This window comes from Dromiciops gliroides, chromosome 1 (genome assembly GCF_019393635.1).
Source record: "Dromiciops gliroides isolate mDroGli1 chromosome 1, mDroGli1.pri, whole genome shotgun sequence".
In the NCBI taxonomy this organism is placed as follows: Eukaryota; Metazoa; Chordata; class Mammalia; order Microbiotheria; family Microbiotheriidae; genus Dromiciops; species Dromiciops gliroides.
The window spans coordinates 57,046,050-57,069,553 of NC_057861.1; the positions used below are offsets into that span (position 1 = coordinate 57,046,050).

The 23,504-nt window shown below is 48.7% G+C and overlaps 1 protein-coding gene across 1 annotated transcript; it reads right to left on the reverse strand.

The window, feature by feature from the left end:
* Nucleotides 1-3,964: 3,964 nt before the first annotated feature.
* Nucleotides 3,965-23,504, reverse strand: CNN2 (calponin 2). The gene is made up of 7 exons (XM_043979690.1): nt 23,317-23,504; nt 12,217-12,338; nt 11,634-11,700; nt 11,272-11,409; nt 9,800-9,916; nt 7,907-8,053; nt 3,965-5,805 (listed from the first exon to the last, which is right to left on the reverse strand). The coding sequence occupies exons 1-7, from the start codon at nt 23,377-23,379 to the stop codon at nt 5,533-5,535; spliced, it is 927 nt and encodes a 308-aa protein (XP_043835625.1). The 5' UTR covers nt 23,380-23,504; the 3' UTR covers nt 3,965-5,532.

Consider the following 23,504-nt stretch of genomic DNA (forward strand, 5'->3'; position numbering starts at 1 on the left):
TTAAGTCTTCCTGACTCCAAGCCTGGTGCTCTATCCTAGCTACCCATGAAAAGAGTGGCATCTAGGTGGCGCAGTGGATAGAGCACCAGCCCTGGAGTCAGGAGTACCTGGGTTCAAATCCGGCCTCAGACACTTAACACTTACTAGCTGTGTGACCCTGGGAAAGTCACTTAACCCCAATTGCCTCACTAAAAAAAAAAAAGAAAGAAAAGAAAAGATGAAAAGAATCTTAGAGTCAATCAAATCCAACATCCCACCCTCATTTTGCAGATGAGGAAACTAAGGCAAAGAAAAGTCAAGTCACTTGCCCAAGATCATAAAAACTAGGAATTGTTTAAATCAGGATTTGAACCCAGGACTCAAAGTCCTAGATGTGGATTAGGATGATAGCTCCAGTCCCTGCTCCGTGGTTCAGATCCATTCCCTAGATGAGTGGAGAAAGGACCAGGGATCACAGAGGTAGGGTATTGCATCTCTGCAAATTGATCCCCTCCTCATTATCTTCCACTATCCAGTTCAAATGGCACCTCCTCCAGGAAGCACTCCCTGATTCCAGAAGTTGGAAGGGCTCTCAAAGCGCTTTTGTAATTTGGGGAGGGAGGCTGATCATCCATGTCATCATGCCTTCTAGGGAATCTGCCCAGAGCCCAGGCTGGCTATCGGTGTCTCCAAACTCCAAGGATTGTTTCTGTTTGCTGGACGCTTCCACGCCTGAGTCCCCAGCTTTGACCAAGGTCTCCTACACTTCATTCTCCTCTTAGGCACTTAGCACCTTCTCCTTTTTTGTGACAATTATCTGTGAAACTCCCTCCTAGTTTCCCTGGGAGCCCCACTGCTCCCAGGGACTACAAGCTCTGCCAGGTCCTCCCCACAAAGAAAAATGTTAGAAATGGATGGGCCCATTGACACAGGTAAGGTAGAATGGAGACGGCACTGAATGGAATGTCAGAGAACCCAGGTTCAACCCCCAGCTTTGCTGCTGCTTCCTGGGTGATTCTGGGCAAGTCACAACCTCTCTGAGCCTCAGTTTCTTCTTCTGTAAAAAAAAAAAAAAAGAGGTTGGTATGGATGACTGCTAAGACCCCTTCCAGCCCTAAATCTAGGCTCCTTGTGACTATGTTTCTGTCACCTGAGGAATCAGCCTAGCTAAGTACTGAAAGGAAGAGATGGATTGTTTTTTGGCTGTGGGAATTTATGAAGACTAGATATAAAGAGGTATGTAGGCTGGTGGAAGGAATCCCTACACTGAGGAAATCAAGCTGCTAAAGCACTGAAATTGGAGTCAGGAGGACCTGAGTTCAAATCCTACCTCATATATGTAGTAAATCTGTGACCCTGGGTAAGTCATTTACCTTCTCTAAGCCTCACTTTCCTCATGTGTCAAATGAGAATAATAGTACCTAAGGCTCAGACATGCACTAAGACTTTTGGGACACTCAGAATAACTGCAATTTTATCATTAAAGATCCTTGAAGTGTTATTTGGGTTAGTATCATAGTTTCCTTACTCGTTGATATGTTCTTATAGGGTGAGGATCACATCTTATTTATTGCTAAGTCTCTTAAATGTGATCTTTCATCATACAAGAGGGTTCAGCTTTACTATTCACATAGGAAAAACAAAGTGGATGAAGAATACCTATTGCCAATAATTTGGCTATGAAAGCCTACAGTAGAGAAGAGAGAATCTATCTCTTTTTCAATCAAGTCTTGCCTCTGACACATATAAGCTATATCACCCTAGACAAGTCACAGCCTCTCAGGGACCCCTCAGTCCCTACTTGACCCCCCTCCCCAGGTCAACTCTCTAAAATTATAAGCTGTAGAGCTAGTGTTGATCTGCATTGGTGGGGTTTTTCTCAACAGAAGCTTCCTACAAGTGATAAAAAGCAAAGTTCCCTTTAAAAAAAAATGACCGAAGGGCTCAATAGTACTTCTATATTAGAAAAATATTATAGATGGGCAGTGAGTCAGACCCAGCCAAGAGGAGTAGAATGGGATTGATGGCTCTTGGGAAATTACAAACTCCTTTTAATGGCTCCCCCCAAGCTTCTCCCTAAAACAGAGGCCAACCTTTTTGTCATCAACCCTCTTCCAGTGTTGTTGTTGCAAGTCTGTGAGTTATGAAACACCATGGACTTCCAACAATTGAAACTGAGGATCCTGCAGATGCTGGAGAGTCTCGTGGTGGGTGTGAGCAAACTGAAACGTGCTGCCGACCTGGAGTAGAGCAGGGGACAGCCGGCAAGGGACATCACCAAGGAAGGGTGTGACCAAGAAAGGGGAGCCAGTTATGTGGCCAGAACCAGGGATGGAGGGTGGATGGCCCCTTCTCTCGATGGCCAGGGAACTCCAGAGAGAATCCCATTACAATGGCTGGAACCCCGCCAGGGAATTTATGGGAGATCACTGGCAAGTGTTATAAGCAGGGATGGGATGATCGCAGCTCTGTGGGGCCACTGGAGTATCTTGCTACTTTTACCTTCACACCTCTCCCAACCAGCCCCTTCTCTCTACTCACACAGCTGCTACCTTAGTTCAAGCATCACCTCCTGCTTGAATTATTGCCAACAACCTTATTGGTCCCCTGCCTCAAATCTCTTTCCACTCCAGTCCACCCAACACATTGCTGCCAAAGTAATTTACCATAAGGATATCTGACCATATGACTCCCGTACTTGACCAACTTCATGGGCTCCCTATGGCCTCTAGATTCAAATATGCTTCTGTTTGGCATTTAATATTTATATTTATTAAATAAAATTAAATATTTATAGCAGTTCTTTTTGTGGTGGGGAAAAATTGGAAATTGACGAGAAGCCCATCGATTAGAGAATGGCTGAACAAGCTATGGTATATGAATGTAATGGAATGCTATTGTCTTATAAGAAATGATGAGCAGGCAGATTTCAGAACTGATGCAAAGTGAAATGAGCAGAACCAGGAAAGCATTGTATATGGTAACAGCAACATTGTGTGATGATCAACTGAGATACTTAGCTCTTCTCAGCAATACAATGATGCAAGACAATTACAAAGGACTTATGATGGAAAATGCTGTCCACATCCAGAGAAAGAACTGATGGACTTGGGGGCAGCTAGGTGGTGCAGCAGATAAAGCACCGGCCCTGGATTCAGGAGGACCTGAGTTCAAATCTGGCCTCACACACTTGACACTAGCTGTGTGACCCTGGGCAAGTCACTTAACCCTCTTTGCCCCCAAAAAACAAAAAAGCAAAAACAAGAACTGATGGACTCTGCAGATCAAAGCAGGCTATTTTCACTTTTTTTTTTGAATGCATTTTTTTCCTTTGGGTCTGTTTCTTCCTTCACAACTGTGACTAATATGGATGTTTTATATGTTTTATATGATTGCACATATATAATCTATATGAAATTGCTTATTGTTTTAGGAAGAAAGGAGGGGAGGGAGGGAGAAAAATTTGGAACTCAAAATTTTGTAAAAATGCATGCTAAAAATTGTCTTTACATATAATTGGAAAAAAAATACTATTTAAAAAAAAAAGCCCTTCACAACCTGGCCACTGTCTGTCTTTCCAACCTCACTGGACATAAATACCTTCTCCCCACTCTGCAATCTGGCTAAGCTGCTCTGATCTCTTCCCAGTCTGAATGCCCTCCCTCCTCAACCCTGCCTCAGTCTCTTTCTTTAAGATGCAGCTCAGGGGCAGCTAGGTGGCGCAGTGGATAAAGCACCGGCCCTGGAGTCAGGAGTACCTGAGTTCAAATCCGGCCTCAGACACTTAACACTAGCTGTGTGACCCTGGGAAAGTCACTTAACCCCAACTGCCTCACTAAAAAAAAAAAAAACAAAACAAAAAAAAGATGCAGCTCAGGTACCCCCTTGTACATGAAGCCTTTCCTGATCTCCCCAACTACCTTCATTGGTAGGGAATTTAATAACTCTGTGTGTGTGTGTGTGTGTGTGTGTGTGTGTGTGTGTGTGTGTGTGTGAAGTATACATATGTTGCATAAATAGGTTTTTGTTAACTTGATATTTATGATCTGATATATCTTTATAGACAAGAGAGTAGAGATTTTCTCATTGGTTGTAGTTGTATCCCTAGCACCTGGCACATAATGATTGTTGACTAGCATCTTATCTCCCAGTGAGTGTGACTGAGCCCTGTATCCAGCAGGTGCTTAAAAAATATTTACTGAATGAATGAACTAGAGGGAGCAAGCAATGGGAGTGTCACTGTTCACCAGGACACCCACTTAGCCCCAGAGGCAGATCTTCAACCACCATGTGCCCGGCAATAACCACTGACCAGGATTTCCCAGGACCTCCCAGGTCATATCTTGCCCAGCCTCCTTTGAGCATCAGACACAATCTTTATTTTCATTTCTTAAACAAAGAATGTGTTTATTGCCTGTGTTCCCACATCACCATTTCACATTATTTCCAGGTCCTTCTCCCAGGCCCTGAGGGCTGATGGGATAACTCTCCCAGGAAAGCCCCTGACCCAGGCTGACCTGGCCCAGCCCAGCCCAGCAGGGCCACTGTGCAGTGTTCAAGAAGGAAGGCAGCTGATCCAGTCTGAAAAAGGACTTCGACAGGTGGGGTGGGGTGGGGTAGACTGGGGAAGGTGGAGGGGCCCGAGGAAAGTGGGCCCCTGGGCTTTGTTGGGACTCAGGGAGAGAGGGCAGGAGCTGCTGGCTTCCCCCTTTAAAAATACAAAGTAGCTTCTTTTGTTTGGAGTCTTTCTTTTTTTCCATTAAGTTAAAGCCAGACTCTGGTCCCTTACTGTGTTAAGGAGGTTTCAGCTTGAAGGGGATGCTGGGGCTCACCTGGAAGTGTTCCCTCCCTGCTCCCCCCATGGAAAAGAGCATGAGTGGAGGAGAGAGGAAGGAAGCGGCCTCTCTTGCCCCTCCCCCCTTTAAAAGGCCCTTCTTTTTCAACATCTTTTGTAGGAGGTGAAGAAACCACCAGCCAACCTCATAAGCAGGAAGAAGGAGGCTCACCATTGACAGGAAACCCTTTAGTGGCCCTTTTTTCCTCCTACTCCTTCATCTCCAGGGCCCAGGCCTAACCCAAAGGGGGTCAAGGGAGAGATGGAGAGGCAGCCAGGCCTGCTCCCAGGCAAGGGTGTGGATGGGAGGGGATAAGAAGGATTCCTACTTCACAGTCCCCCAACCCCATACAAACCCCTGTTGAGAAGGCCTGAACTGAAGAGAGAAGGATATAGGGATGGGGATGACTCCTTCCCCAGCCACCCTGATTTCTAGGCCTAAGAACATGGCTCTCTTCAGCCTCCTCTGCTCAGGAAATGAGACATTCAAATACACAGAACCACATATCAGTGCTGGAGGGGAGACCTTAGATCAGCCAGTCCAGGCCCCTCATCTGACAAGTAGAGAAGCTGAGGTCTAAGGCCACAGTCAAAGAGAGAACTCAGACGGAAACAAAATTCTCCCAACATAAGATAAACATCAGAGAGCACAAGGGGGAGATGATAACAAAAGGGAGAGGAGTAGGGAGGGGTGGGGAGGATGGGAGGAGCCCTCGGTCTCAATACCCCTCTTCTTCTCGGTAATAGTGGTACTCAGGTGGCTCCGCAGAGCTGGGGCTGTCCCCTGGGCCCACCCCTGGCCCATCTCCAGCAGGACCCTGGGGGCAGTATTTGGGGTCATAGATCTGTCGCCCCAGCCCGAACACCTGCCCGCTTTGGTTGGCACCCTGGGTATAACCCATCTGCAGAGACATGGAGGTGTTGTCGCACTTGTCCGTGCCCATCTTGGTGTCGTAAATGTGCCTCCTGGTGCCGGGGGCTGTCATGCCCACCTAGAAGGAGGATAAGGAGAGAATTTAGGTTCTGCAATCCCATGGGTCTCCCAGGTCCTTATCTACCTAGATCCTCTCCAGCCCAGCCCCAGCCCTCACACTCCATCCAATGGGGGCCTGGGGTCAGGCAGGATGCAGGAGGCCATCACGGACTCCCTGAAGTTCTTCATGACCCAGCTCCTTCTTCCTCTTCCACTCTTCACTTTCCACTTGTAGCCAGTGATACTGGCCCTCTAACAAGACATTGCATCTCTGCTCTCCATGCATTTGTACAGGCTATCTCCCATGCCTGCTGTGTTTTCTCCTCTGCCTTCTGGCTCTTCCTTGCTCTGGCTTCCTTTAAGACACCTCAGATCTTACCTTCTGTAGGAAGCCTTTCCCACTGGAATTGCCTTCTACCTGATCTGCTTATATCTTGAATGTACATTGTTATTTACTTATCTCTTCCATTAGAATGTAAGCTCTCTGAGGGAAGGGGCTTTTTTTTTTCCTTTTTTGCCTTTCTTTGTATCCCCTGCCACAGTACAGTGTAAGCGATTAATAAATGCTTATTGACTGACTGGTTTATTAACTGAGGTCCCTCCCAAGTCTGACCCTCTGTGTTCCCAGGTCTCCCCTGCCACCCCCCAGACCCAGATCCAATATTACTCTATGTTCACACTGTGGATATTCTGGGTTCTATGACCCTTCCTTAGGTGATGCAGTGGCTAGGGAGGAAGACCCCAGTTCCCATCCTGCCTTTGATACTGGCTGTGTGACCCTGGGCAAGTCACTGAACCTTCTTAGTTTCCTCATCGGTAAGATTGGTGTATATATAATACTAACACCTGCCTCACAGATTGTTGTGAGTATCCAATGAGATGATATATGTCAGATCCTTAAAGCACAAATCAATGGTAGCTATCATTCCTGCCGTTACATTCTATGTTCTATGCTTTGAGGACTCTTCTAGTTTTAAAATACTATGTTCTAAGACCTGAGTTCTGATAGTCTATGTTTTATGTCCTAAGGGCCCTCCCAGCTCTGCCATTCTGTGTTCTATGAGCCCTCCCAGCCTTGACATTCTCTCCTCTAAGGGTCCTCCAACCCTGACCTTCTCTGTTCCAAGGACCTTCCCAGCTTTGACATTCTAGGAGTCAATAATAAGTTGATATGAATATAGTACTTTAAAAACCATTCCTTTCATGATCTCATTGGCACTTCAGAACAATGCCCTGTGAGGTAGGTGGTGGTACAAGTTTTTATCACACTCATTTTCCAGATGTGGGAGCTCAGGCCCAGATGAGACAGTGGCAGAGGCGGGGCTCACCCCGAGACATCACGGCCCTAAATTCGGGTCAGTGTGCTCCTAGGTTCTGCCTAGCTGAGCAGGCCCCTGGATGCTTTGCTCAGGTACTTGGTGACTGAGGGGTTTGATCCCACCTGCTGGGTGGAGATCGATCCCTACCCCCTACTTCAGGAAACAAGAGCTGGAGGGAGTGGCTGGCATCAAAGAACCAGCTCTAACCAGCCCAGCAGGCTGGGAGAACTCGGCTTTATTCCCACCCTAATCTTCATCCCTTCTTAAAGGGATAGGCTGAAGTTCAGAAGCCTCTGGCTCCAGCCCTGCCTCCATGCCCCTCCATGGATTCGGACCCAAGGTCAAAATGGTCCAACAAAAAAAAAAAAGGAAAAAAATGCTCCAACAGAATTCTTTTGGTCACAGAATGTGAGAGCTGGAAGAGATCTTAGGGACCCTCTAGTCTAAGCCCTTTATTGTACAGATGAGAAAACTGAGGCACAGAGAGGGGAAAGGGCTTGCTGAAAGCCCTGTAGTAAGTCAATAAGAGGTAGAACGGGGTTCTCTGACTTTAAATCCAACTCTTCCCTTAGGGCCTCCTGGTCCTCTCTTCCAGGACCTTATTTTACAACCCCAGGTCACAGAGTGTGTCAAAGTCACAGCTAAGACTCTCAATTCAGGGCTCTTTGCCCACCACAGTGTTTCTTCTGAAGTCCAGAGAGGGAACTTCTGAGCCCAGCCTGGAACCTGGGTCTTCCTGCCACCCGTGTGCTAACCATTGAGCCACCTCTCTCATTTCAGAGCCCGAGTGTTCCCACTCACCTGACTGGCACACTTGTTGGTCCCCATCTGCAGGCTGATAGTTGAGTGGTCCATAGGGGCCAGAATCTGGTTCTTAGGGTCATACAGGTGTCTCCGGGTGCCATAGGCTGTCATTCCTGACTGGCTGGCACATTTATTGGTGCCCATCTATGGCCGAAGGAAAGAGCATCATTAGGGAACTGGTGGTCTGTCAGCTGCTGCCTTGAAACTGTGGTGCAGGCTCTTGGCTGGGGAGTGCCCCCTCCACCCCAAGGGCTTGTCTCCCACACAGGAGCACTGCTTAACCCCCGGGGCCCTTCTGTGGATTTCCTAATCGGGTAGAATTCCCAGGAGAGGTAAGGTATCTGACTCTCAGACAGGGTCCAACCAGAGCAAAATGGGGACGTCATCCAGGGATATCTCCTAGGCAGCATGTCCAGCATCCCCCTGCGCTATCTCCTCTCTCCTCTTCTCTCTTTGTCTCTGTCTCTCTCTTTGTGTGTCTTTGTGTGTGTGTTTCTCTCTCTGTCTCTTTGTCTCCCTCTGTCTCTCTGTGTCTTTGTCTGTGTCTCTGTCTCTCTGTTTCTGTCTCCCTCTCTGTCTCTCTGTGCCTCTATCTCTCTCTGTCTTTCTGTTTGTCTGTGTCTCTGTCTCTGTTTCTGTCTCCCTCTCTGTCTCTCTGTGCCTCTATCTCTCTCTGTCTTTCTGTCTGTCTGTGTCTCTGTCTCCGTTTCTGTCTGTCTCTCTCTCTCTCTCTCACACACACACACACACACACACACACACACACACACACACACACACACACACACACACACACTCTGCAACTTCATTTGTACCTTCCACTGAAAATCTCCCAGCCTGACCTCCTCCTGGGTACCATCTAACCTCCCCATCACCTTCCCCTAGAATACCTTGGGACACCATTCCCACCTCTCTTCCCCCTGCAAAGCATCCTCCCTACCTACCCTCCCTCTGAATTTCTCCTTGCCTCCCCCTCCCTTTTTTATTCTTTGTACCTTCCCCCTCAGAACTCCCAGCAATCATGCTATCCTTCCCTCCTGTTACTGGGGACATTTCTGATAAACTTCCCTTCACTTTTTTTTTTAAGTGAGGCTATTGGGGTTAAGTGACTTGCCCAGGGTCACACAGCTAGTAAGTGTTAAGTGTCTGAGGTCGGATTTGAACTCAGGTACTCCTGACTCCAGGGCGGGTGCTCTATCCACTGCGCCACCTAGCTGCCCTTCCCTTCACTTTTTATCTCTCTCAAAGGCAAATCTGAATTTTCAGGGGGCAATTCTAAACCCAAAGGAATGACTGACTGGCTGGCCATGGAATTTCAGATGCTATGGGTGATATTTGTTTTGTTTTGTTTTGTTTTTTTGCAGGCAATGGGGGTTAAGTGACTTGCCCAGGGTCACACAGCTAGTAAGTGTCAAGTGTCTAAGGCTGGATTTGAACTCAGGTACTCCTGAATCCAGGGCCGGTGCTTTAACCACTGCGCCATCTAGCTGCCCCAATGGGTGATATTGGAAGTGGGAAGGGGGAGAAGAGTGGCTTTCTTTGGATCCCTCAACTCCACTCAGGCTCCTAAGGATAAGAAATCAGACTGAAGTTTACATGTTGGTATCAAGACCAGGGAGTGAGGAAGGAAATGGGGCCATTGGGCCGGCTAGAGATTGGTGATGTCTCTGTTCAGGAGAAACAGAGCTGAGCAGTCAGTGCCAATGCTCTCAGAAAGTCTGGATCCCTGGGCCCATGTCCCCAAGCCCTGCTCCCTCCAGGATTGGGAGAGGGGGTGCCAGATTGGGGAGACTTGGACAACACTAACCAAGCCCTTCTCTCAGCCCTAAGAGCCCCATCCTCGGACAGGCATCAAGGGTGAAGAAGCTTCAGGCTAACCCCACCTCATACCTGGAGGCCAATAACACACTGCCCAGCCTTTAATTTGGCATCATCAAAGTTTCGCTCTTGCTTCTCCGAGTACTTGACCCCAATGTCCACACCACTCTGTATCCCTTTTGTCTTGGCCTGGATGAAGGAGAGGAAGAAAGAAAAGATGATTAGGAGAGGTCGATCCCCTGAAAGCTCCAACCTCGAAGCTCAAAACAATCCTGCTACCCCACCTCCACCACCTTCTTGTCCTGCTCCTAGCTCAGTAAACATAGGAAAAGGACCAATCTTGGGAGCTTACTTCTAATATAGAACACAGAATTTCAGAGCTAGGAAAAGTTTGGGAACACAGAACACAGAATACTAGAGTTGAAAGAGCTTTAGGACGTGGAATATTAGAATTGAGAAGGACCTTAGGATGTGGGATCTTAGAACATGGGACACAGAATAAGGAAGGACCTTAATATGAAACATCACAAGTGGGAGGGCCTTTAGAATATGGAATGTCAGATCATAGAAGGAACCTTAGAACACAGGACACATAATGTCAGAGCTGGGAGGGCTTCTAGATGTTCTATGTTCTAAGGGTCCTCTCAGTTCTGACATTCTGTCTCCTGTGTTTTATGGCTCCTTCCAGATCCTAATTTCTATTCTAAGAGTCCTTAGAATGTCTGAGTTGAGGAGGCCCTTAGAAGAAAGCTAGGAGGAACATTAGAACCTAGAATGTTGGAGGTGGAAGGGGACTTAAAACATAGAACAGAATTCTAGCACTAGAAAATTTAAGGGATCTTTCACTTTTTTGATTTTTCTTCCCTTTTTTTTGGGGGGGGGGGCTAACATAGAAACCTATTTTGTACGACTTCACCTGTTTAATGGATATCATATTGCTTGCCTTCTCAGTGGGGGTAGGAATGTGGGGAGGGCTGGAAGGAGAGGGAGAGAATTTGAAACTCAAAATTTTTAAATGAATTAAAACGTTTTTTAAAGATTATCTAATTCAATGATGTCAATTCTCTTCAACTTAATTCAATTCAATACATGTTTACCTTCTGTGTGTCAGACCCTGTCCTAGGTGCTGAGGGAAAGACAGAGATTAGAATAAGACAAGGTCACAGATTCCAAAGCATACCCCCCAGTTGGGAAGAGAGGAAGACCACATAGGTAAGTAGAATACCCATACATGATAAGTAATCACATCTGGGAACACAGAATGTTAGCCCTGGGAGGGCCCTTAGAACATGGAATGTCAGAGCTAGGAGGGCCATAGATAATAAGATTATTGAGACCCAGAGGGATGAAGTAAAATCTCCGAGGTCACCCAGCAAGTTGGTGGCAGATGTGGGACTAGAAGCAACAGTCTTCCCCAGTCCAGGCCTTTTTGCCACTAGGCCTCTTTCCTTTCTACCTTTCCAGGGCCCTCATGGCCCTGAGCAGGGAACAAAGACAGAACCCATTCAGACCCAGATACCTGCTCCCCCCGAGGGGTGTCTTACCTTGCCAGCCAGTGCCAGAAGTGACACCTGAACCTGGGTCATATTTCCACTCTCAAAGAGATCGTTGGCTTCAAAGAGATCCACAGGGTTCATGCCATAGTTGACCATGGCCTTGATGAAGTTGGAGAGATTCTCCAGCTGATCAGAAAGAGGACAAGGCAGAAGACAAGACACAGAGGTAAGCAGAGCATTTGAGCCCGCCTCTCCCCTTCCCTGGTTCCCTGCCCTTCTGCAGGGGTACAATTGCCTCTAAGCGAGGGGCCTGGAAGACCTTTCATTGGAGGGGGTAGGGGAGTGCCAGGACGGGTGACTGGGTTACTAGTCCCTCTATTTCCCCAGGGTGTGGCCCAGGACCATCTCACCTGATGCCAGTTCTGTTGTGAGCGATTAATCTTGGGCACGGAGCCAGGCTGAAGTTTGTTCATGAGACTGGAGGGATAGTGCCAGGGCAGGGGTAAAAGGGAAAGAGTAATAGTGATAGTATTAATAATGCCTGTCCCAGCAGGTACTAATGTTATCTAAGGGCCCTCCTAGCTCTGACATCCTGGGTTCTAAGGGCCCTCTCAGCTCTGACCTTCTGGGTTCTAAGGGCTCTCCCAGCTTTGACATCCTGTGTTCTAAGGCCTCCCACCCCCAGCTCTGACATCCTGTGTTCTAAGGACCCTCCAGTTCTGACATCCTGTGTTCTAAGGGCCCTCCCAGCTCTGACATTCTGTGTTCTAATGGCCCTCCCAGCTCCGACATTTTTTCTTCTCTGTTCCAAAGTTCCTTCCAGCTTTGATATTTGATGAATCTACAAATTCTAGGTCAAAGGAAGGCAGGGGCTTGAGTTGAGGATCCCTCTCTAAGGCACCTGGTCATCTGGGATAGGAATGGGAGCCCTGGGGTCTTCCCCAACTCCCTCCCGCCTCCCTCCAACACCCCAGTCCTAGTGTTTTTACTCACGTGCATAGGATGATGCCATCTTTGAGGCCCTTCTGGAAGTCTGGCCCGATGCTGAGCTCTGTGAGACCCTCGATCCAGCCCCTCAGCTCACCTTCCATCTGTGGGTCATACTTGGACTGGAGCTAAGGAGAAGGTACCAGGCCATACTGTTAGAACTATACCTGGCCCCAGAGCATGGGGACAGGTTAGGTTGGCAGTTTGAGAATCCCTGAGCCATCCTTGGCAGGAGGCTCAGGTAAGACCCAGCCATTTAGGGTCCCAGTTTCCCCATTTGTGAAAAGAAGGGCTTGGATGACATGACCTACAAAGCCCCTTGTAGCTCTAAATGTTATGTTCCTATTAATACCAAATCATTCCTGCCCAGCTCCAAATATCCCCACCAGCTTAGTAATGTCCTTGGCTAATGGAAAGAGTACTGAATTTAGAGTCAAAGGATCCAGGTTTGAATTCTGTCCTTCTTACATACTTCCCTCCCACCCCCCATCACACAGAACAATGTACTAAAGCTCTCTGGGCCTCAGTTTCCTTCTATGTAAAATGAGGGGTCTGGACGAGAAGATCTCTAATACTAAATCTTTCCATTCAATTCCATAAACATTGATTAAGCACCTACTGCATGCCAGACACTGTGCTAGGCTTATGTTCCACTGGGCCCATACAACATAAGAGGAAGCTAGTGCAGTGGAAAGGCAGCGGGGCTCCAACCTCACCTTGGCCACTTACTACCCAGGTCACTTTGGACAAGTCCCTTAATCTCCCTGGGTCGAAGTTTCCTCATCCTTCAAATGAGGGCCATGGATAGGATGGTGCCCAAGGTCTCTTCCTGCTCAAAACTGATGATCTTATGGACATGAATGAGTACAAGGGAAGTTCCCCCCTCAGCCCTCATTGTCCTGTTGTCTCATCATACAAGGGAAACTAAGAAAGGAAGAGGGTCAAGAGGGCTTCATGGAGAAGGTGGCCCCTGACTTGAGCTTTGCCCAGAGACAAGCACTCACAGATGGGCAGGTGAAGTGGGAGAGCACTTTCCCCTTGAAATGGAGGCTGACTGGTGCAAAGCCCGGAGGTCAGAAGTGCAGAGTTTGGGGGGTGTCGTTAGTGGTTCAATCGGGCTGCAATAGAGAGAGCTTGAAGGACAGTAGTGTGGAATAAGCTAGAAAGGGAGATGGCAGTCAGGTCCTGGAGCACTGTATATCCCAGGCTAAGAGTTTGTAGTTTCTTCTAGACACTAGGGAGCCATTAAAGGTTTTTGAGTAGGGGAGTGAATGTGCTCAGAGCTGTGGCTTAGGAAGATCATTTTGGCATCTGTAGAGAGGATGAATTATTAAAAGGAAAGACTGAAAGAAGGAAGACCAATTAGGAGGCTTTTATGGTGGTCTCGGGGAAAGATGATCGAACTGAAGGAGGGTGAAGGTTGTGTCAGTGGGGAGAAAGGGATGGATGGATGGATGGATGGATGGGAGAGATGCTGTGGAGGCAGAGTCAATGTCAAAGCTTTCGTCTGTTTTCTGGTTTGCTTGGAGAAATACCAAGCTGCCTGGTCACCGGGAGTCAGGAGATGTGGGGGAAATAGCAGCTCTGTGTATCCTGTGTATGATGTGGGCCAAGTCACTTCCCTCTCTGAGCCTCAGGTTCCTCATCTGTCCAGAGGGGGGTTGGAGGAGACAGCCTCCAAGTTCCCTTTCAGTTCTGCATCCCGTGACCTTAGAGCAATTAATACTCATAACAAGTCCTTGGACGCACACGTTTCTCAGCTCTTTCAGACTAGTTGACCACTTCTCTTTCCATTCTCTCATTCAACCACTCGGGAACAGGACAGTGGAAGCAGCGAGGAGGGGATTATTCTGCTCATTTTACAAATGAGAAAATCCAGGCCCAGAAAGGGAATGGGAGAAGGGACTTGATCAAGGTCACAAAGCTAATAAGTGGCAGAGGAGGGAGAAAAGGCAGCTGAGCAGAAAGAGCATCAGAGGGGGCGGCTAGGTGGCGCAGTGGATAAAGCACTGGCCCTGGATTCAGGAGGACCTGAGTTCAAATCTGGCCTCAGACACTTGACACTTACTAGCTGTGTGACCCTGGGCAAGTCACTTAACCCCCATTGCCCCGCAAAAAACAAACAAACAAACAAACAAAAAAAAAGAAAGAAAGACCATCAGAAACATGGAATCTCAAAACTGGACAAGGACCTCCCAGTGCTTACTAATACACCCGAAGAGTAAAATGTAGTCATCTGGTTTTTTGGTTGTTTGTTTGTTTTTGTTTTTTTTTGGCAGGGCAGTGAGGGTTAAGTGACTTGCCCAGGGTCACGCAGCTAGTAAAGTAAGTGTCAAGTGTCTGAGGCCGGATTTGAACTCGGGTCCTCCTCAATCTAGGGCTGGTGCTTTATCCACTGCGCCACCTAGCTGCCCCCAACAAGCATTTCTTAATTGATCACTATGATTGAGGCTCTGCATGAAGTGCTGAGCATACAAAGAAAGGCCCCCCCCCCAAAGTGAGTTTTTGTCTATGTGTCCAGCACCGAGCACACTGCCCAGCACAGAGCTACAGCTTGAAAAAAAAAAAGTTTGCTGAATCATATGAAACAGGAACTTCCTCTATAACATCCTGGACAAGTGATCATTCAGCACCTACTTGAACACCCCCAATGACGGGGAACTCTCTACCAAAAGAGGCGTTCCATTCCAACTTTTGGACAACTCTGTTAGGAAACTTTCCTTCCCAAGAGTCAAAATCCACTTCTCTGAAACTCCCACCTACTTCTAGTTCAATCAAGCAGTCAATCAACCAACCAAGCAAGGTGCATTTTTTAAGTACTGAGGCAGAGGAAGAATAATTCCGTTACCTCTTCCCCCTATCAGGCCTTTGATCCCTACTGCCTGTGGGACTTTGGGCAGCTTGACCCCTCCAGGCTTGGGTTTCAAGCCTTGTAGGCCTTGCTATACTGACTTTAGTTAGCTGGTTGGGAGTTTCAGACTGGGGACTCCTTCTGGGTGTGGGTTGCATCGCACGGCTGCTCTCATGTCTCCCAACCGTCCAGTCCTGAGATTCTGTGAGACAAAGGGACTGGGCTGATAATTGTCAGTTCTAGGTATAGACTTGCTCCTGAATCTCTGGGCTCCCGAATCTCTGGACTCCTAGTCCGGCCACATATTCCACCATACCATGGGGAAACCTTAGCCGGTCCATGGGCAAAACAATCCACTCCAGAGATTACCTGAATGCATGGGGATGTGCCCAGCCATGAGGAGAAAGCAGGTTCTAAGACCAGAGGGTAGAGGTAGGGACTGGGGGAGGGCCCTGCAGGAGCCAGGGAGGAGGCAGTGTTCCCGAAATGGGCCCCACTTCCTGATCCCCACACAGAAAAAGGCTAACAAAGCTGGGCTTAGGCCTGAAGCTGCCTCAAGCTCGGTGAACCAAAAACCATCTAGATCCCAGGATCCATCTGATGTCCCAGAATTATGGCACGGAAGGGGGTGGGGTTGGGACTCTGGTGCCACTAACCCTGGTAGGGGGCATGAGAGATGAGAGGCATGACAGGATCGAGGAAAGAGTAATGGACTTGGAATCTGTTTGTTTTCTGCCATCTTTACAAAGTTGTTTCAAGGATAATAATGGTAAAGCACTCAGCATATTGCCTAGTACACAGTAGGCGCTATATAAATGTTAGCTATTATCACCTGTGGGACCTTGAACAGGTGATCTAAGTCTTCCAAGCCTTAGTTTCCTCACCTGAAAAAAGAAACAGTTGTATCAGAAGACCTTAGAAGTCTCTTCCAGCTCTAACACTAGTATATATGAAGCCATATTGGAAGAGAGGTCTTCCTGACTATAGGCCCAGCACTCCATCTACCTACATACAACTACAAAGGCAACACAAACTGGGTCAAGAGTCCTGGATTCGAGTCCTGACTCGGCTACTAACTCAGTGTGATTCGGGGAGAACCTTTTCTCCCTGGGCTTCAGCAGTTTCCCCCTTGGTAAAATGAGGAGATTGGACTAGCCAGATCTAAGTTCCATTTTCAGTTCGAAGTCTTTCCATGTTCTCGCCTGGAGTAGGTCTTTCTCAATTTTCTAAGCTAAAAAATCAAGGGGGGTTGGATTAATTGGTCTCTAAGATACCTTTTCAGCTCAAAGTCTGTAATGGTGAACCACAGTTTCCTTCTCTGTAAAATGAAGATGTTGAATTACATAGATGATAAAGTCTTTCCAGCTATTAAAATCGGTCCTCTTTTTTTGTCTTCCAAACAAGTTAATCATTGCTACAGACCTCAGGATAGGAAAGAAATGAGGAGGGGGATGGATGCTTTGGGGTGGTCTGTACGTCCTCTCTGCTTTCCGCTGACTCCCCTTAGCACTCAACCCAGATTCTTGGATCAAAATCATAGTGTGGGGGCAGCTAGGTAGCACAGTGGATAGAGCATCGGCCCTGGAGTCAGGAGTACCTGAGTTCAAATCTGGCCTCAGACACTTGACACTTACTAGCTGTGTGACCCTGGGCAAGTCACTTAACCCCAATTGCCTCACCAAAAAAAAAAAAATCATAGCATGTATGTGTGTGTGTAGAGAGATGTGTGTATATGCATGTGTATATGTATATTATAAGTATGTACATGTGTATATAGGCACATACACATGTATATGCTATATGTGCACATGTTATGCATGAGTGTATTACACATGCATGTGTTGTGTGTGTACACATAGATCCACATGAAAGCACATGTGTGTATATGTATACATTTATTGTTTATAAAACCCTTTACATATATTAACTATTTGCTGCTGTGAGGGAAATAGAAGAATTGTTGTTATGAAATAAAGAAAATGAGGAAAGGGAGTGACTTGCCCAGGGTCACACAGCTAGTAAGTGTCTGAGGTGAAATTAGAACTCAGGTCCTCAGGACTTCAGGGCCAGTGCTCCATTTACTGTTCCACCTAGCTGCCTCAAACCTTTTTTGGTTTTTTGTTGTTTTGGTTTTTTTTTTTTTGCTGCTTCAAACTTTCCATTACATTATACTGACTCCCTTCTCTCTCCTCTGACATTGCCCTCCCCAGTGCAGACCCTCCTTACCTCACACCTGGATCACTGCAATAGTCTGCAGATGGGTCTGCTTGCCTCAAGTCTCTCCCCACTCCATCCATCATCCACCATTCAGAAACCAAAGTAGCTTTCCTAAAGGTGGGACCCACTTATTCCCTTACTCAATAAACTCCAGTGGCTCCCAGTCACCTCCAGGATCAAACAAAAGATTTGGTGTTTAAAGCCCTTTATCACCTAACTGCCTCCCCTACCCCCACTTTCCAGTCTTCTAACGCCTCACTCCCCTACATGTGATTTTCTTTTCTTTTTTTCTTTTTTCCTTTCCTTTCTTTTCTTTACATGTGCTTTTTAAAAAATATGGATTTTTTTTTTACTTTTTGGAGGGGGGGGGGTGAGGCAATTGGGGTTAAGTGACTTGCCCAGGGTCACACAGCTAGTACGTGTTAAGTATCTGAGGCTGGATTTGAACTCAGGTCCTCCTGACTTCAGGGCCATCGCTCTATCCACTGTGCCACCTAACTGCCCCCTACATGTGCTTTTCAATCCAGTGACCCTGGCCTCCTGGCTGTTCCCTGAATGAAATGCCGCATCTCCAGACTCTGGACCTTTTCTCTGGCTGCCCCCCATGCCTGGGCCGTTCTCCCTCCTCTGCTCTGCCTACTGACCTCCCCAGCTTCCTTCAAGTCCCAACTAAAATCTCATCTTCTACAGGAAGCTTTTCCCAACCCCTCTTGATTTGAGCTCCGGCCCTCTGTAAATTATTTCCCATTTTATCTTGTCTACAGTTGGTTTATATATAATTCTTTACATGTTGTCTCCTCCATTAGATTGTGAGACCCCTGAGTACAGATTCTGTCTTTTGCTTCTTTTTGTATCCCCATCACTTAAGGTGGTGAAGTGGATAGAGTGTTGGGCCTGGAATCAGGTAGACCTGAATTCAAATCCTGCCACAGATATGTACAAGCAGTGTGACCCTGGGCAAGTCACTTAACCCTGTTTGCCTCAGTTTCCCCATATGTAAATGAGTTAGAGAAGGAAATGGCAAACCACTCCTGTGTCTTTGCCAAGAAAACCCCGAATAGGGTCACGACTGAAACAGCTGAACAACAACAAAAACATATAGTAGGTGCTTGACAAATATTTATTGACTCAACTGACTGGCTGATTACTGAACTTAACTTCTTCCTCCCCGGTTTAGCCCCTTCCTACCTTTCCAATCTTCTTCCATTTCATCCCCCCACCCCAAGTACTCTGCTATTCAGCTACTGCCCTACTTTCAGTCACTCACGCAATACAATCCATTTCCTGCCTCCAGACATTTGCACTGGCTACCTCTCCATCCCCAGAAAGCTCACCTGCCTCCCCACCAGTGCTGAACTTCCCTGGCAGCTCAAATTCCCCCTTCTGTCGGGACTAGAAGGCCTCTAGCGCCTTCCCCCTGGAATTCTTTTCCATTTACACAGCGTGTACTTTGTAGACTACGGCCATTTGCAAGTTGTCTCCCCCATTAGACAGGGAGCTCCTTGAAGCCAGGGACTATGTCTTTGCCTTCCTTTGCATCCCAGAGCTTACTTAGCACAGTGCTTGCTCCTAGTAAAGCTTAATCAATGTCAGCTGAGTCACTGGCTGACTTCCCCACCTAGGCTTCCCATAGGCCCAGCATTCTCTGGACAAGCCCACGGGCGTGTGGAAGGAAGAGTGGATCCTGCCCCACTCCAGACATGCAAGGCTGGGTTGATGTGATCAATCCCTTAGAGGGCTGGGCCCTAATCCCCTCTCCCATCTCCCCCATGGAATCAGGAAAGGGGAGAACTCAGGGAGAGGAGGGGTAAGGATTTGCTCTAGGGGGTTGGACAGCAGACAGCTGGAGTAGACAGCTCTGGCCATGGCACCAGACACAACATCCCTTCCCCCTCTCCAAACCACAAACCCCACTCCAGCATTCTGAGACATCCTCCCTTGGGCCCCCTGGACCAACGGGTCAATTCCCACTCCTACCCCACCCCCGCCATGCATTTGTCATTTGGTGTCACAGACTCTCATGGTTAGAAGGGACCATAGAAGTCATCTAGTGAATCAGAATCCCCTTCACAACTTCCCTGACAAGTGGCCTTTCCTGAAGCCCTCCAGAGGAAGAAAACTCGGGCCTCAGGGGTTGGTGGTTTGGTCTGACCCAATCTCCTCCCCATCCCAGAAGCCCCAGTCTGGCTCCTTGGGATCCATCCCCTCCTACCTCCTCACCCCACTACCTCCAGGATCCTCAGGCCCTCTCCCTGGGATCAGACCCGCCCACAGATTCTTTTGTCACCACAAAATGCCAAGAATGCGCCGGCTATTTTCTTTGTAAATGAAGAGCAGCTGTTCCCAGAGGTTTAAACACCACTGCCAGTAGCCTGCCAGGCCCCCTCAAAGCCATTCAGGAGGGGTTGGCTGGGCTCTCCAAGTGGGGAAGGAAACCCGAGTTGGGGCCACTCCCAGGCCAAGTAACCCTGAAACCCAGCCCCAGTGGGCTCCCTATCCCCAACCAAGGAAAGCTGAAAGATAAGAGAACTGAGGGCTGGAAGAAACCTTGCAGACATCCTCTTTTATCCACAGGAACCAGAGGCTCAGAGGGGTTTATCGATTTGCTTAAGGTTGCACAGCTAGTCTGTGCCAGAGCTGGGATTTGAACCCGTGGCTTCCAGGTCCAAGCAGGAAAATCCCCTTGAGAAGCTGAAAGTCTTCCTCTGCTGGAAGGGTAGGAGTGAGACTCTTCCCCGGTCATTAAGTAGGAGTTGTGCCTAGGTCAAGCCAGCCCCCTCCCCCCACATACAGCGGGTTAAGAGCATCCTCTGGAGAAAAGATGATGAAATAGAAGGGATTTTTCAATTAACTGCTGGACAAAGGGTCCCCCTAGTCTACCACTGCAAATCCTCTACTACACCATGCTTCAATACCTCAGACTGGTATCTGAGGCATTCCATACCCTTTGTGACACTGTCTTTGACTCCCTCAGCCCTCCATGTCTGCCCATCCCCCTGTTCCCCATCCTTAAGGTGCCACTGTCTTCAGGCAGCCTCCCCTGTCCCCCCTCATCTGGAAGCAACCTCTTCTTCCTCACCACCCTCATACAAGACCATGTTTGTCCTTCCTCTCATCTCTCCGCCACACCCCCCCCCCTCCGGCCTTGGGAACTTCTTCCCAAGCTAAGGGGCCAAATCTTAATATATCTGTTGTCCCCACAGTGCCAAGCCCAGGGATGGGCACTTGTAGCCTGGTGTCACCTATGAAAGGCTGGTGCCAAGGAGGGTGTGGGGGCAGTTCAGCTGGTTCTAAGCAGGTCGTTTCACTGCATCGTAAGAACTCATGTCTTCACCATAGCTTGGATCATCTTTAGCATCATCATCTAGAAGATTCCTTACATTTGGGAGCAGAGCTAAGCCTTTGACCTCTGTCCTAGCTGAAGACATTCTCCAGTGGCTGATAAAATATAAGGGAGGGGGCAGCTAGGTGGTACAGTGGATAAAGCACTGGCCCTGGATTCAGGAGGACCTGAGTTCAAATCCAGCCTCAGACACTTGACACTTACTAGCTGTGTGACCCTGGGCAAGTCACTTAACTCTCACTGTCCCACCCTCCCCATCGGGTCCTGGCCAAGGTCCCCAGATTCCCTAATTGTCTGGATTGAGCATGTACTGTGGTCATGGAGGTTCCCCACATAGAATCTCCTGTCTTCCCACCTCCAGAAGTGGCACTGAGTCATGCAAGGAAGCACAAGAGAATCAGGGAGTTCATTCAAAGAGAACTCAAGAAGAGCCCTGCCTTGCTACCTTCTGTTTCCCCTAGCTTGTAGGGTAGGAGGGAGTGGGAACTGTGTTGAGACTGGAAGAAAGGAGGCATCAGAGAATCACAGATTCCTATAGTGTCCAAGATGGAAGGGATCTTAGAACAGAACGTCTGAGCTAGAGAGGACCTTAGGACACAGAATGTCAGAACTAAAAGAGAATTTAGAATATTGGGAGTGACCTTATAACACAGAATGCCAGAGTTGTAAGGGATCTTAGAAATGTCAAAGCTGGAAGAGAACTTAGAATATCAGGTGTCAGGCCTAGGAAGGCCCCTAGAACATAAAATGTCAGAGCTGAGAGGGACTTTCATCTTTATTTTCCAGAAGAACAAATGAAGGTCCAGAGGGGAGAAGTGACTTGCTCAGGCCTAACCTACCCTCCCACCCAAGTCCCTGGTTTTATGCACCTCCTGTAACCCCGAGGCTAAGAAATGTCTGCCTGGCACCTCTTCCCCCTCCCCCAGTATTAGTCACACTCTTTGGGGTGGGAGGAAATGGCCCAATGGACTTGGGCTGTTTCTATGGTGTGCCTGAGAGTGGAGAAGAGTTCAGCCTGGTCCTAGATGGTTCCTGTGGGCAGCCAGCAGGGGCAGGCATGTCCAAGCAGGCCGGGAAGGCTCCCCCAACCCTCAGGCTGGCATGTGGGGCCTTGCCGGGCTCTGCCAACAGCTATGTTGCCACATTCTGTGGTGCCACTTGAGATGCCCATTCCTGACTCAACCCCAGCCATGGAGGTGGAGCATGAGGCAATTCCAATGTGCACCTCAACCAGGCCTCTTCTGCGTTCTCAGCGTGCAGGTGTGTGTCCATTCATATGTTTGGCAGAGCGATGCCGGACACATCGAGGTCCCTGGGGGCTCTGTGCATTTGATTGGAGAGTGGAAATCAAAAGTTCACCCCTTTCCTGTCCCCCCTCCCCAAAGAATATCCACAAGGAGCCATAGGCTGGGCATGAATAGGGCCAAGTTCTCATCCCACCTTTTCCACTAGGTGTTTTGGGGCAAGTCTTTTTAATCTTTCCATGACTCAGTTTCCTAACCTGTAAAATGAGGCCATTGGAATCGATGGTTTCTAAGATCCCTTCTAGTTCTAAACTTCTATATCGTAGAGTTCCTTCCCAGTTCTGAAATGTTATAACCTCCTCCTTTCTGGAGGGCTAGGATTGTGGAATTTGAGGTTTGGGAATTATAGAGCCCAAACCGGGGCCCAGAAAGGGGAGGGAGAGGCAGAAAGACTCGGTCTGGGTAAGTTCAGAGTCTGAGACGCCCTCCGAGTCTCCACCCCATCCCACCCCTGTCCCTTTAAATTTTAGGGAGGAGATGGGGAAGGAGCAGGAGGCTTCTATCTAAGAAGCGGTGGCTAACTCCACCCACCCCCACTTCCTCTTTTTGAACCCCCTCCTCTCCTCCCCACCCCCCTTAAGGTAGCCGGCAGGTGCTGGCTTTGGCTAAGGGGAATTCCCCCTCACCCCCACCCCCATCCCCCACAAATACAAACACACACCCTTCTACAGAGTCGAGGCAAACGGAAATTATTGTAGGGTGGCTCCGGGAGGGCAGGGTGGGGCACGAGCCACCAGACATCCCAGCCCTAGAGATCTGATAGGATGAGAGCCTTCCCCCCCCCCCCCAGCCCCGGTTCCTATCTCCACGTACGTCTTCCCCTCCCCGCCCCCCACCCATTCTCTAGCCTCGGGACAGGATCCTGATAGAATCCCAGAAAGTTAGACCAGTAAGGACCTCGGAGACCAAATATTTCACTCAGCTCATTTGACTGATTGGAATCCAGAGATCATGGTCCGTAAGGGGAAGGGACTTGCCCACGGTCACAAAGGGAGTTCACATCCTCTTAGAAGACAGAGCAGGGGAAGGAGACATGCCCAAGAGATGGGCCCCAACTTCAGACCTGGATACATGGGTGAATGGGGAGGGTCCTAGAGAAGTTGAAAACCTCTCTCTGCTGGAAGGGAGAGAGTGGGGATCCAAACGAGTCAGATACAAGTCAGACCCCCCCACACCTCTAGAAGATGCTTGGGGCAGGGTTGGGGGGTAGGGAGGCTCCTCTGGGAAGAGCCAAGAGGAGGGAGAAATTGACCAGAAGGTCCCCCCAGGCCACCTCGAGCTTCGCCACTCCCCAAACCGGGCAGGGATAGCCAAGTTTCCCCATCCTCTTCCACCAGCCCACCCCCTCCCCTTTTCTCCATCCCGGTCTGGGGTCCTGCTCCGCCACTCACCCGGTTCTTGACCTCGGCCGACAGGCCGTAGGACGGACCCTTGTTGAACTGAGTGGAGCTCATGGCGTGGCCGGGTCAGGTCCGAGGGGACTGACTGACAGCCCGGGAGCGGACGGAGCTGACGGGACAGGCTGGATGCGACAGGACAGAGGAGAAGCCACTCTCTCTCCTCTTTCTCAGCTCCGGAG

What these genes read in the sequence shown, in the direction of transcription:
- CNN2 (XM_043979690.1), bottom strand. Translation starts at nt 23,379, where the DNA reads ATGAGCTCCACTCAGTTCAACAAGGGTCCGTCCTACGGCCTGTCGGCC. An exon ending in CGGCCGAGGTCAAGAACCGG is followed by an intron (nt 12,339 to 23,316) that starts GTGAGTGGCGGA and finishes CCTTCTCCTTAG; the next exon opens with CTCCAGTCCAAGTATGACCC. An exon ending in CACAACAGAACTGGCATCAG is followed by an intron (nt 11,410 to 11,633) that starts GTGAGATGGTCC and finishes CTTTCTGATCAG; the next exon opens with CTGGAGAATCTCTCCAACTT.